This window comes from Ostrea edulis, chromosome 5 (assembly GCF_947568905.1).
Source record: "Ostrea edulis chromosome 5, xbOstEdul1.1, whole genome shotgun sequence".
In the NCBI taxonomy this organism is placed as follows: domain Eukaryota; kingdom Metazoa; phylum Mollusca; class Bivalvia; order Ostreida; family Ostreidae; genus Ostrea; species Ostrea edulis.
The window spans coordinates 91,839,945-91,853,487 of record NC_079168.1 but is presented as its reverse complement, the minus strand read 5'-3'; the positions used below and the strand labels follow the sequence as shown (position 1 = coordinate 91,853,487).

At 34.8% G+C, this 13,543-nt stretch overlaps 1 protein-coding gene across 15 annotated transcripts in view; it reads left to right on the top strand.

Annotated features, from left to right (window-relative positions):
* LOC125649779 (reticulon-1-A-like) overlaps positions 1-13,543 on the top strand; it is a 35,753-nt gene that overhangs the window by 10,730 nt on the left and 11,480 nt on the right. For 3 of the 15 annotated variants that reach the window (XM_048877536.2, XM_048877545.2, XM_048877534.2), the window contains 3 exons: positions 413-442; positions 8,496-8,582; positions 13,215-13,422. In XM_048877536.2, coding sequence (XP_048733493.1) covers positions 413-442; positions 8,496-8,582; positions 13,215-13,422 — 325 coding nt within the window. The remainder of the gene's footprint in view (positions 1-412; positions 443-8,495; positions 8,583-13,214; positions 13,423-13,543) is intronic. The other 12 variants (XM_048877548.2, XM_048877541.2, XM_048877539.2 and 9 more) reach the window with 4 other exon arrangements.

Sequence of the window (13,543 nt, the reverse complement as noted above, 5' to 3'; positions counted from 1 at the left end):
CTACATTTGAAATTGGGAAAAACATATATATATATAATTTGGGAAAAATAGCTAATTTTAGTGAGAGGAAACAGCCGAATATCGGTGGCATTTTGGCCCCTAAAAAATCACCGTGACTCGATAATGCTAGGGGAGTTCCGAATGACCATGCGGGAACCAATGGTTTATCAAGAATGAACAGTTTCAGATGATAATGGAACAGTTTAGTCTGGGAATGGGATAATATGGTGTGGGAACGGAATGATTTTAGTCCTGAATGAAAAGGTTCATTTTGGTATAGTAGTATGTTTCAGGCTCTGTATATCAATAAATACGATTTACATCATAAAGAAATAGTTTACAGATACTGGTAATGCACAGTTTTAATTTGATGTCATTGATGATTCTAACTTTTCTTATTTAACACTTTCAGATGCTTGGTTGAAAAATGTTGATCCAAGAGGTATGTTAACAGTTTTACATAAAGTGCTGATTATATACTATAGACTTAAGGTATCAGTGTTGCTGTGGATATAAAATGATTAGAACATTTATGACATTTCTCTGTTGTAATTGAGTTTTTAGCTCCCCTGAGCTGAAGGCTCAAGTGATGAAGGCTCAAGTGAGCTTTCTAATCACATTTTGTCCGTCATCCCTTTGTAAACTAAATATTTTTCTACTTCTCCATAATTGCTGTGCTAATTTCAGTTAAACTTGTCATAAAGCATCCTTGGGTAAAGGGGATTCAAGTGAAGGAACATGCCCCCTTGAAAGGGAAGAAAATGCAAAAATAAGGTGGGGTCATTTAAAAATCTTCTCAAGAAACACTGGGTCTGAAAATTTGAAATTTACATGAAAGCTTCCTGATAGAGTGCAAATTCAAGTTTGTGATCCCTGGGGTTAGGGTGGGGTGGCCCACAATTGCGGATCAAAGTTTCAAATACTGATATATAGGTATAAAATCTTCTAAAAATCTTCTCAAGAACCACTGGGTGAGAAAAGTGAAAATTTACATGAAAGATTCCTGATGTAAAGTGTCGAAATCATGCACCCTGGGGCAATCCAATTAAAACCAGATCCTTCGATCCGCTCATGTAGATCGCTACACAAGGATCTAAGTAAGATCCAAAACATAGAAAATTCCAAATATAAGCCATATCTTTCAAGCCAATATCTTTCAGATTGTAAGAGGTACATGTACATCACAGAAAGATGTGTACGCTCTTTATGTTTGGAGACAATTCTGTACACGTTCAATTCATTCACTCTCAAAAAACTTGGTATTGACATTCTTTACAGATTGGACAGAGTTACCTTTTGTGATACTTTTGGTGACAATTTATTTTAAATGTCAGAATGGTAAAAGCTAGTTTCCATTCATTTCATTTTCCAAAATGTTTCCTTTGCTTAAACCAATTAAAACCTTGAGTATAGGTATAAATGGAAAGTATAACAATAGACGTGGAGTGCACAAACATTTTTTAGACACCACGTTTAAAAACATAAATTTTAATTCATAGTTTTTTCATGAAGACATTAAATGTCGTACATGTAAATGATTTTATGGTAAGTTATAGCTCTAAAATTGCTGTATATAGTGGGGATTGAAAACTGCATCCCGAATACTTTATTCCCATTTTATGACATGCACCCATCTTTGTCTCATTTTATGCAACTTTTCAAAAGTTTTTCGAATATAATTTTAAATTAGCTTGGCATTATCACATAAACGTTATCTGATTTTATTTCTCACATTCATTCTGAATGAATTGATATTGAATATTACATCTTTTTGTATTATTAATGCAAAGAAAATATTTATAAAAAGGAGACTTCCTCATTTTCACCAGTATCAAAGAATGACCCATATATGCAGCAAACTTGTATTTCTTCTTCTTCTGTAATAGGAATTGTATGTATTTTGATAGATCATAAACATTTACACAATGAACTCCATATCAGCGATCGCGAAATGTTGGAATGTTTTACCAGACCGAAAAAAAGTAGTAGTATTTTTATATTAAAACATGCAAGACTTTGAGCCTCCTGGTCATTGGATTTTCGTTTTAAAGGTTTACGGGGACTGTATTACTGATCAATTTTAATTGGAACATGTTGCCGTTTTCATATGAGTTTTTTATAAACGGAACTGGAAGTCGAAACATAGTTTCCGAAACTGTTGCCGGAAAGTCACCGGACATTTGTACTGGAAATATAACGAAGTTTACTGGACTGAGAGTCAAATTACCGGACATGTCCGTCTGTCCGACGACATTTCGCTTTCATGGCATATTGAGGCTAATATGCAAATATGAGACTCCCTGTATGGGCTATATATGGACTATGATGCTCGGGTGACCATTAAGGTCCATGGGCCTCTTGTATTTTATACAAACCTAGTTGATCCTGCAGTGAAATATGGAAATGCAGATTTCGAAACTTACTATTAAATCATGTAGACATTCGGTCCGCAGTCATTTTATTTCCTATAGACCACAACTCTGTCAAATTCCTTTAAACCGAAATTTAAAAGCACGAAATTTACAGTTGTAGCACATGAAAACTGCAATTACTGAAAATGCTAGATATACTTTGGAAAACCTTGCAAATATTACAGACATAATGATTTGTCAAATTTATTGTCAGCTGTTTTCAGCATTCTAAAAGAACAGTTTACAGTTAAAACCTCTGAAGGTTTGCGGAAAAATGAAAATGCGTCCATGTAGAAAATGATCACTCAGCGATTACAAAGACTGTGATCAACAGCAATTAAATGAGGTCATTATTGGTGATGAAACTTCAATTGAATTTTATTTTTAGCTCACTTGAACCTTATCCTTGACCACCCTTTGTCTGTCCGTTCATCTGTCCATAAACTTTTCACATTTCTCCAGAACCACAGGGCCAATTTCAAACAAACTTGGCAAAAAGCACCCTTGGGTGAAGGGCTTTCAAGTTTGTTCAAATGAAGGGTCATGCCCCGTTCAAAGGGGAGATAATCACAAAAATGCAAAATAGGGTGGGGTCATTTAAAAATCTTCTCAAGAACCACTGGGCCAGAAGAGCATAAATTTACATGAAAACTGCCTGACATAGTGCAGATTCAAGTTTAGTAAAACCATGACACCTGGGGATAGGTTGGGGCCACGAAAGAGGATCAAAGTTTAACATACAAATATAGAAGGAAAATCTTTTTTTTAAAAAATTTCAAGAACCATTGAGCCAGAGAAGTTTACATTTACATGATAGCTTCCTGACATAGTGCAGATTTAAGTTTATTAATATCACAGCCCCCGAGAGTAGGGTGAGGCCATAATAGGAGGATCAAAGTTTTACATGGGAATAAACCGTATAGCAGGCTTTTTCCGCGGGGTGATAAATTTGACCTATTTCAGCGGTTAGATAATTTTCCGCCAAAATTTCACTTGCCAAATTTGTACCCAATTGCGACTTCAGTATTTACAAGAGAGATAACTCTTCCCTGTCCGCCAAAATTTATTCCACTAAAATTATTAGCATACCTTTGAGCTGTCAAATCGCCAAATTTTAGACCCACCGGAAAAAAACCCGCTATACAGTATATAGGGAAAATCTTTAAATTTGAGCCATGGTGACTCGAGTGAGCAATGTGGCCCATTGGTCTCTTGTTTTTAACCCGATACTATACGCAACAACAAGGTTTTGGATTGAAGAAGCATGAAGATGATTCTGTTCCATGAAGCTTCCTGACATAGTGCAGATTTAAATTTGTTAACATCATGGCCTCCAGGGGTAGGGTGGGGCCACAATAGGAGGATAAATGATTTAAAGGGGGATACAGTACCCGCAACGTTATTCTTGATATTCCTATCGTGTTCTATCGTGCGTGTATCCTATCATATCGTTCGTGTATCGTATCGTGCGTGTATCCTATCCTATCGTGTATCAGGTTTTCCATTTTCTATCGTGTTTTGCGTTTATCAGGTCTATCGTGTATCGTATTTTGCGTGTATCAGGTTTTCCGTTTATCGTGAAAATCGTTTATCGTGTAGCTTCGGAAACTAGCGGGATCGTATATTAAATCTAATGAAAAAGTAAGAAACTTTCCGAAAGCTTTATTCGTTTTGTTAAAGAAACTATTTTTAGGAATCGAGGAAAGACAGTATATTTGAAGGAGAACATAAAGCTGTCGATTTTAAGGCAGAATAAGAGCTATATATCTGTCCAGAGAGGGTGAAAATTTATCGCAATTTCATTCTAAGTAGGCAGTGGTTTGCCGATCAAACCAAGGACAGTAAAACTGAAAGCTCCTTCATCTGGAGTTCATAAATATTTCCTTGTCTAGAAACAATAATTTGTAATTAACACTAACAGAGAAATAGGAAGTTCCGATCTGAAAGGAAAAATCAGTAAATTACATTGTTTATTACATATATTTTAATAATGGTTCTTTTTCTTCCGATTTTGTTCACCTGTATTCAACTTATATATCAACTACTGAACTTGTGCGCGTTCTTATCTATCTGATTTTGTGTATCACCCGTGTTTTGACAGTAAACATTCTCAGGGACATTGTATTTCACACATTTAGAAGATTAAGTTTTAAAAGAGTGCAAGGGTATATTGCATCTCCCAAAATTCTGCTCAATTGGGCACGATTCAGCTGTCATCGTTGTTTTTGTTTTTATTTGTACTTGTACACATATACCAATAGTCGTAGTGTAGATACTGGAAATTTATGCTGGTTTTGATGATTATTTGAATTTTTTACATGCTAAACACAAACATTTTAAAGCGTTTCTAAATTGCGACTTTAAATCAAGCCAGGTTTCGTATATGTTTTTAATAGTTTATTTATTTTTTGTTAACAAAATATCAATTCATATAAATATGTTCCAATTACTTATGACTATCAATTATCACTCATAGTGTAGAAATATCTAACATATGAGGATATGGTGTAGTGCAGTGGATTGTATTTAAAGTGGTCATTATGAAAATAATTGTAGTTGTTGAATGAGCGGTGAACTCAGAGCTTGATGCACACAAAATATTACTTGGTTTTATTTGATATCCAAGATAATAGACATTAGAATAATGAGAGCTATTGAAGCATGATATCACTACATTATATTACATTTTGTTAATTCCCTGTTTAATTGCTAAACGTTCGGCATCAAGTGTGAATGCCACAGGTCCTCGGAGATGACCTTAAAAACAGACGCCTCGTGTCACGGTGGGTGTGGCACGCTAAAAAACCCTCACTGCTCAATGGCCGTAATTGCGAGCATAAGCCTAAATTTAAAAGCTCTTCACCGGTCATGGTGACATCTCCATATGAGTGAAATATTCTCGAGCGAGACGTTAAGCAAGATAAAAATCAATCATTCCCTGTATGATTCATATATTAAGCATTCAAGGTGATAATATACGTTTTAGAATCATTGGCTGAGAAAATTCATATAGATATCAAATAATGAATTCAATACCGTATATATCTATACCCCCCGCAAACGAATTTTGAGGGGGTATACTGGAATCACTTTGTCCGTCCGTCCATTTGTCCGTAGACGCAATTTGTCCGAAGTTTATTTCTAATACCGCTGGACATATTTCATTCAAACTTTATGCACATCTTCTATATATTATGTAGTTGTGCATCTCCTATTTTCATTGAAATATTTTAACAGTTATAGAAGTTACGCACATTTACTTTTCATTTTGGGGGTTGCTCACTTTGTCCAGAGTTTAATTCTAATACCGTTGAACAGATTTGATTCAAACTTTATTCTCATCTTATATATATAATGTAGTTGTGCATCTTCTATTTTCATTGAAATATTTTAACAGTTCACATTGATTGCCCTGTAGATAATGTGAAAATATCCAATGTGCTTGCATTAAATATTTCCCATCATTTTATATGCCCCGCAGGGGGTATTAGTCCCATTAGGACAGTTCTTTTTTAGCTTCCGGATTTTAGCTGTAATGACGTTAAAAAAACATAAATAGAATTTAAAAATAAAATAAAATAAACGTACAACCGTGGATAAATAAATTATATGCTTTAGGTATATATTGAATATTGAAATCCTTCAATATTATTATCAACATATGTAATTATTTTGTACGTATCAAACTTTCGTTCTGTCTAAATTGTTTCTAAATTTACAACATTTTTATCAGGTTTTCCGTTTATTGTGAAGATCGTTTATAGTGTTTTGCATTTATCAGGTCTATCGTGAAGATCGTTTATCAGGTTTTGCGTTTATCAGGTTTACCGTGTATCCTATCGTATCGTGCGTGTATCCTATCCTATCGTGCGTGTATCCATCCTATCGTGCGTGTATCGTGTTCTATCGTTTATCATGTCAAGAATAACGTTGCAGGTACTGTATATGTAGGGACAATCTTTAAATTTGAGCCATGTTGACTCGGGTGAGCAATGTGGCCCATTGGCCTCTTGTCTTAACCCGATAACTATGTACTAAACAACAAGATTTGGATTTAAGAAACATGAAGATGATTCTGTTCCATTCCCTTGTTAAAAATGGAATTCTTTGATTTGATTGATTTGACATTAATTAGCTTGTGGAACATTTTATAATAGTAAAGGGGTGGGCAGAAACAAGTCAATGGAACAGAGACGATTATATGACTTGATCAGATTTCCTATAAACAAGTTGGTCTATCACTATTTTTATCAATATAAACCGACAAGATTTCCTATAGACAGTTGGTCTATCACTCTTTTGATCAATATAAACCAACAAGATTTCCTACAGACATTGTTGGTCCACCATTAATTTCGTACATTTATTAAAGCTAATTTTTAAAATTATTTGTTTTACCGGAATTTTTTTTTTGAAAAATTGGGTCGGGGGTCGAAATGAAAATAAGAGTTATAAATTCAAGCAGGTGGTCCAAAATATGAAAATAAAACTAAGAAATGGAAGGGAAATTTTTATTCCCCCCCCCCCTCCGATTTCTAGTCAGTTCTACTTCAAGCATGCGGATCATGCAGCACTGTCACTGCCCTACAGCTGTTAATAAATGACTTGTTTATATGTCATCATTTAATTGATATATAGATCGTTTTTATTGTGGAACAATTTCATCAAAATTTCTTCTGTGAGTCATAGATTTTGATAAAATCTTTAAAAAAAATCAAAAATCTGTCTTTTACGTGTACTTTTATAAACAAACAAGTATTGAAAGATCTATAGTGACATTTCAGGTTGTGTCAATGAAATATTACAGTGATAATGCGTACCCAAAGTCTTGCAAACCTGGAACATAACAGTGTAATCTCGGTTAGATTCGGCTAATTTTAGCAACATTGTAATTCCAAGAAAGGTAACTATTACCTACGATATTGAATAATCAAATTTAGCAATCTCATCACTCCCGCTAATAATGCCAAAATCAAATCTCCTCTAAAAATTCTTCTTCTTATATAGGGAACTTGAAAATAGCATCAATATGTTAATTGTGATGTATTTTGAAAACTGCATTTTTGAAAAACTAGCATACTATGAAGAAATTTACTGAATTTTGTGAAATTATAGTCATGATTTAACAGATTATAGAGTCACAATTAGATTACTGTGACTGTAATGTGCAACATATCCATGTATTATATTTATTTTGAACATAACATTTCATAGTGAGGTTGCTTGAATTTTCTGATGTAAATTTTTTAATATATTTATGGCAGACATTTATAATCATCACCCATTGTTCTTTGACAGTTTACAATTTATCATTGTCAATCAATACGAACAAGATCACAATTCCGGAATGACTCCATTATCTAACAATGAAGCATAAAATATCCACACTTACTTACATATAAATGTAAAAAAAAAAAAAAAATCTTCATGATTTATCATGTTTATAGATGAATTGAGATCTAAGTTTGCTGCGAAATTGAACAATGTTCTGTTGTACTGGTATTGTGATTCAGGTATTGAGTCATAGAAGTAGTATTGATTTATTTTTGTGTTTGAAAAGCAGAATTATGAATTCTCCACAATAAGTTCCATTAAAGAACATGGATTATATGTTTGGTCGTTTTAAGTTTAGTCGTTTGTGAACATGAAGTAATCCGTAGAAGTAATTTATTCTCTGAGCCTTGCAGCAATTTATGGTTGCTTTAATAATTTATGTGGATGATGTCTGGTGAAGAGGGGACTTGGAGCTAGGAAAATGTTGTGCATCTGGAACTCTTTTAATAGGACACTAACGGATTGTCGGTGTATTGATCCTATTAAGCAAATACTCCAGCACAATTCTTAATGTCACAGCAACATTTTGTATCAGCACAAATGTTCATAGCTTTAATTCAACAGGCTGTATATATAAAAATGATAACATCAGAGAGAAATTTTCAAGAATGTGCAGTTCACACAGGACATCATGTTTATTTAGATTTATGCTGTTATAGTTGTGCAGTTTTCATGTGTCACATCAAAATGAAGTTTTTGCAATGCTCAGTAAGTTTATTCACTAGAGCATCATCTGTGTGCATCTCCCAGTAGGACAAAAGAATGATTGTTCGGAGAAAGACGAGATACATGCAGAAAGTGAAGGTATTACTGAGGTCACTCCAAATAAGGTTACATGTAAGTGAGGCATGAAGTGGAATATGTAGAGAAAGTTATCCAAATTACCCATATACCTGTGCGCTTTATGCTTATATTAAAGTAGGGCTTGGAATGTTGTCCCTTGGGGATCATATCTACACAAAACACAGTTATACTTGTGCATCTATGGAAGGAAAAAAATTAGACTTAGAAGGAATTATTATGTTTGCATCTTATGAAAATGACAGACTCATATTGAGCATGGTTATATATTGAATACCGTGTGTTAACATCTATTTTGCAAGACTTTATATCGCCAGTGAGACGTAGTTTTTGCAAATGTTTTAATTTGTTCATCACTTTTTAAACATAGGAAATTATTTGCAAGAACTTTATTATCGTGTCAAGTCAACCTCACAAATTAATGCAAAATTGAAGTTTTTATGAATGAAAAGTGATCTACAGAATCTAGAATTACATTTAAGGAGGGCAGTCGGGACATTCCAAACAGTCACTTCAATGACCCACTGATCTCATGTTGTATTTATACTTTCTTATACAACATTGGTTCCTGCTTTGCATTGTAATCATTAAAAATGAGAAAATAAAATTTGAAAATTTTCAGCTCAAATCCTGTCCTTTTTGCTATTGGTAAATGGTTCACAAGTGAGGTACAAGATTAGCTGCATTAATGTAGCCCTCTCCGACTTTTTTTATGTCTCACCTGAGTTACAGGAAGGCTCAAGAGAGCTTTTCTGATCAAAACCTTTTGTCGTAAACTTTTCACATTTTCATCTTCTTCAAATCTACAAGGCCAATTTCAACCAAACTTGGCACAAATCAACCTTTGGTATGTATGTACATCTGTATGAGCAGAAGGTTTTCTTCTAAATGTACTGAATCTTGTAGTACTGCCAAATTATATTCTACTAAAATTATTGATATACCTATGAGCTAAAAAGTCGGCAAGTTTTACATCCGCAGAAAAACCTCAAGCAAAATATTTTTCTTAATTAATTTTCAGAATGTTTCAGATTTATAAATGTAAACCTCAATATATTACAGAAAGTTTTTGTTGGCTCTGGTGACTTTGAGTTAACAAAGTCAAATTGTAAGTGTTTTTACAGAATTACGGTTCAGCCAATACATAAAATGTAATTGTTATTTTGCTTTCAACAAGAAGTTTTATTCAAATTTTTTTTGATATGCATGTGAATGCTATTTATTAGAACCTATCAAAATGCATTATTACAATGGCAATTGTATGCCTAGTTAGTGCTTTTCTAAAATCAGTTTGTCCAGGCACAAAGCTCGCAAGTGTTGTGGAAGTTGTGAAATATTGTTAGCTACCCATTATGCAGTACCAATCTTATGATGAAATGCTCACCAACTTTAGACCATGTAGTGTTAAAATGATTTTGTATGCAAAATAACTGAACTTTGGATTGATTGATTGTCTTCACTGCCGGTGAAGGGCTGCAAAATTTAGGCCTATGTTCGGAGCAGAGGGATCTTTATCGTGCCACACCTGCTGTGACACGGGACCTCAGTTTTTCCGGTCTCATCCGAAGGACCGCCCCATTTAGTCGCCTCTTACGACAAGCAAGGGGTACTGAGGACCAATTCTAACATGGATGGAAGTTGAAATATGCATATTAAATACATACTTTTAATGATATATTGTTACAGCTTATTGCATGGATTAAATTAAAGGATAAAAAATATATTTTGATATATCCATGAAAATACATTTTTTGCAAAGATGTAGGGCTGTAATCAACAGTGTCAGAATTCTGACAGTTTGTGAAGGGAAGCATTGTCTCCTACTCCAGAATTCTGACAGTTTGTGAAGGGAAGTATTGTTTCCTACTCCAGAATTCTGACAGTTTGTGAAGGGAAGTATTGTTTCCTACTCCAGAATTCTGACAGTTTGTGAAGGGAAGCATTGTCTCCTGCTCCAGAATTCTGACAGTTTGTGAAGGGAAGCATTGTCTCCAACTCCAGAATTCTGACAGTTTGTGAAGGGAAGCATTGTCTCCAACTCCAGAATTCTGACAGTTTGTGAAGGGAAGCATTGTCTCCTGCTCCAGAATTCTGACAGTTTGTGAAGGGAAGCATTGTCTCCAACTCCAGAATTCTGACAGTTTGTGAAGGGAAGCATTGTCTCCTGCTCCAGAATTCTGACAGTTTGTGAAGGGAAGCATTGTTTCCCACTCCAGAATTCTGACAGTTTGTGAAGGGGAGCATTGTCTCCAACTCCAGAATTCTGACAGTTTGTGAAGGGAAGCATTGTCTCCAACTCCAGAATTCTGACAGTTTGTGAAGGGAAGCATTGTCTCCAACTCCAGAATTCTGACAGTTTGTGAAGGGAAGCATTGTCTACTGCTCCAGAATTCTGACAGTTTGTGAAGGGAAGCATTGTCTCCAACTCCAGAATTCTGACAGTTTGTGAAGGGGAGCATTGTCTCTAACTCCCAAATTATGACAGTTTGTGAAGGGGAGCATTGTCTCCAACTCCAGACTTTGATTAGTAAAAAGAACATTCAAATAAAAACTTTTGATGGAAAAATTAATAAGCAATAAGTATTTAAATTTCCTGTTTTTCACTTTAAGCTCAAGATTACATGTGCAAGCATCCCCATAGTAATGTGCAAGGTTGGGGTCACTAAAGCATCCCCATAGTAATGTGCAAGGTTGGGGTCACTAAAGCATCCCCATAGTAATGTGCAAGGTTGGGGTCACTAAAGTGTTGAATAGAGAAATTCTTTTTTATATCAAGGTCACACTATGAGACAGTGTACAGTGATTTAACATGAAACTGATGCACCATCTTCACAGTGAACAGTGGTTTAACATGAAACTGATGCACCATCTTCACAGTGAACAGTGGTTTAACATGAAACTGATGCACCATCTTCACAGTGAACAGTGGTTTAACATGAAACTGATGCACCATCTTCACAGTGAACAGTGGTTTAACATGAAACTGATGCACCATCTTCACAGTGAACAGTGGTTTAACATGAAACTGATGCACCATCTTCACAGTGAACAGTGGTTTAACATGAAACTGATGCACCATCTTCACAGTGAACAGTGGTTTAACATGAAACTGATGCACCATCTTCACAGTGAACAGTGGTTTAACATGAAACTGATGCACCATCTTCACAGTGAACAGTGGTTTAACTTTAAGACTGAGGTGAATGTGATTGTCCTTGGGCCTCATGCAGAGGAAGCTGTTTACCTGTCAGCAATGACTGAAAAGTTGTCTTTATATAGAAAGTCGTATATAGATTAATGAATTGGTACTCGATCTAATTGTTTATAATAAACTAAACTTTGCACAAAGCACCCTGTGTGAGGAGAGATTAAAAGGGCATTACGTATACCTCAGGTCCAGGGTAAGATGATTCAGAAATCGTAAAAATATGTTGATACATTTGGAAAAACTTTTCTAGAGTTTCTGAGTTAGAATATGTATATTTACTGAGTATCCTCGTGTAGGGATGAAAGATGAGGGTTTTATTTGGGAATATGTAGGAAACCTCTTCTTAACAACAACAAACCCACTATGTTTTACTAGAATGCCTTTACAAACCAGGAAATCAATAACATCAGATTTTACTCCAAAATTCTACCTTCCATTCGTGAATCCGTGTTTATTCATGACACAACATCAGATATTAATGAGGCTTTAGAGAAAAAAAAAGTTGTATCATGCTTATGACTCAGATGATTATATGTGGTAGGCATATTCCAGGATGAGGCTGTCAGGTAAATGAAACACAGATCCCTGGGTAATAAACTGCCATCCTAAGATCCACTGCTTATCTGTAGATCCTGGCTGTTAAGTTCTGTGATAGATTTTGTAATACTAATATTGGCATGAGTTATTTCTTGCCAGCAATATGTGATTGATTTCTTGTATTGTCTCTGTGTGGCTTGTCATTTGAAAGTCAACCTATCCCTTGTGTGTTGGCCAAGTCTAAATTTTCAAAATGTATGCAAATATTTGATGATGCTGTACTCTTCTATGTTGACACAGTCAGGAGTTGATGTGGTCTGTACAGCTGTGTATACATTTATGTGTATGCATCGTGGTATTAATGTATATGAAAGGGATGCTCATGTATATGAAAGGGATGCTCATTGATATGAAAGGGATGCTCATTGATATGAAAGGGATGCTCATTGACTGAAATGAAATTAATATCAGTAATCATATTTGCTAGATAAGAAGTGACATTTGGTAGCCACAGTTGTTCATCATTGTCAAAAGATCACAACATGTTTCACAGTACACACATTGTTTTAAAATTTAAAGAATTTAACATATCTAATCATGGTCATTGAAAAGCAAACATAATACTTGAACATGAATTAACTGCAAAATTTATTAAAAGGGAATAGGTGTATTGCATGTAATTAACATGGATTGTATAAAAAAAAATTATCTTAAATGTTTTTCATAAATTTTGATGCGGTACAGGCAGTACTGTACACAGTACCTATTGTACATCCAGTGACTCTTAAAATCATGAAATATGTATGGACTAGAATAATATCACTCTGCATGTATATAAATAGAGGCTGTTTTTCATTTAGATGTACATTGAGCATAGAAGGAGTTCCACAATCATGTTAAATGTTTGAGTGTGCATATTGTAGTGTTGGAGCTGATCTACTGGCGAGATGTGAAGAAGACAGGGGTGGTGTTTGGATCCATGTTATTCGTCCTTCTCTCACTCTCCTGTTTCTCTGTGCTGAGTGTGTTGGCCTATCTCTCTCTGGCAGTCCTCACTGTAACACTCAGCTTCAGAATCTACAAAAATGTCCTGCAGGCAGTGCAGAAGTCGGGAGAGGGCCATCCATTCAAGTAGGTTCATCTTTGAAAATATACATATACTAGAAACGATGTGATTGATGATTGATTTTAAATCAGAATTCAAAATCTTGCTAAGGACAACATCAAGTTACTTACATAAATATACGAAAAT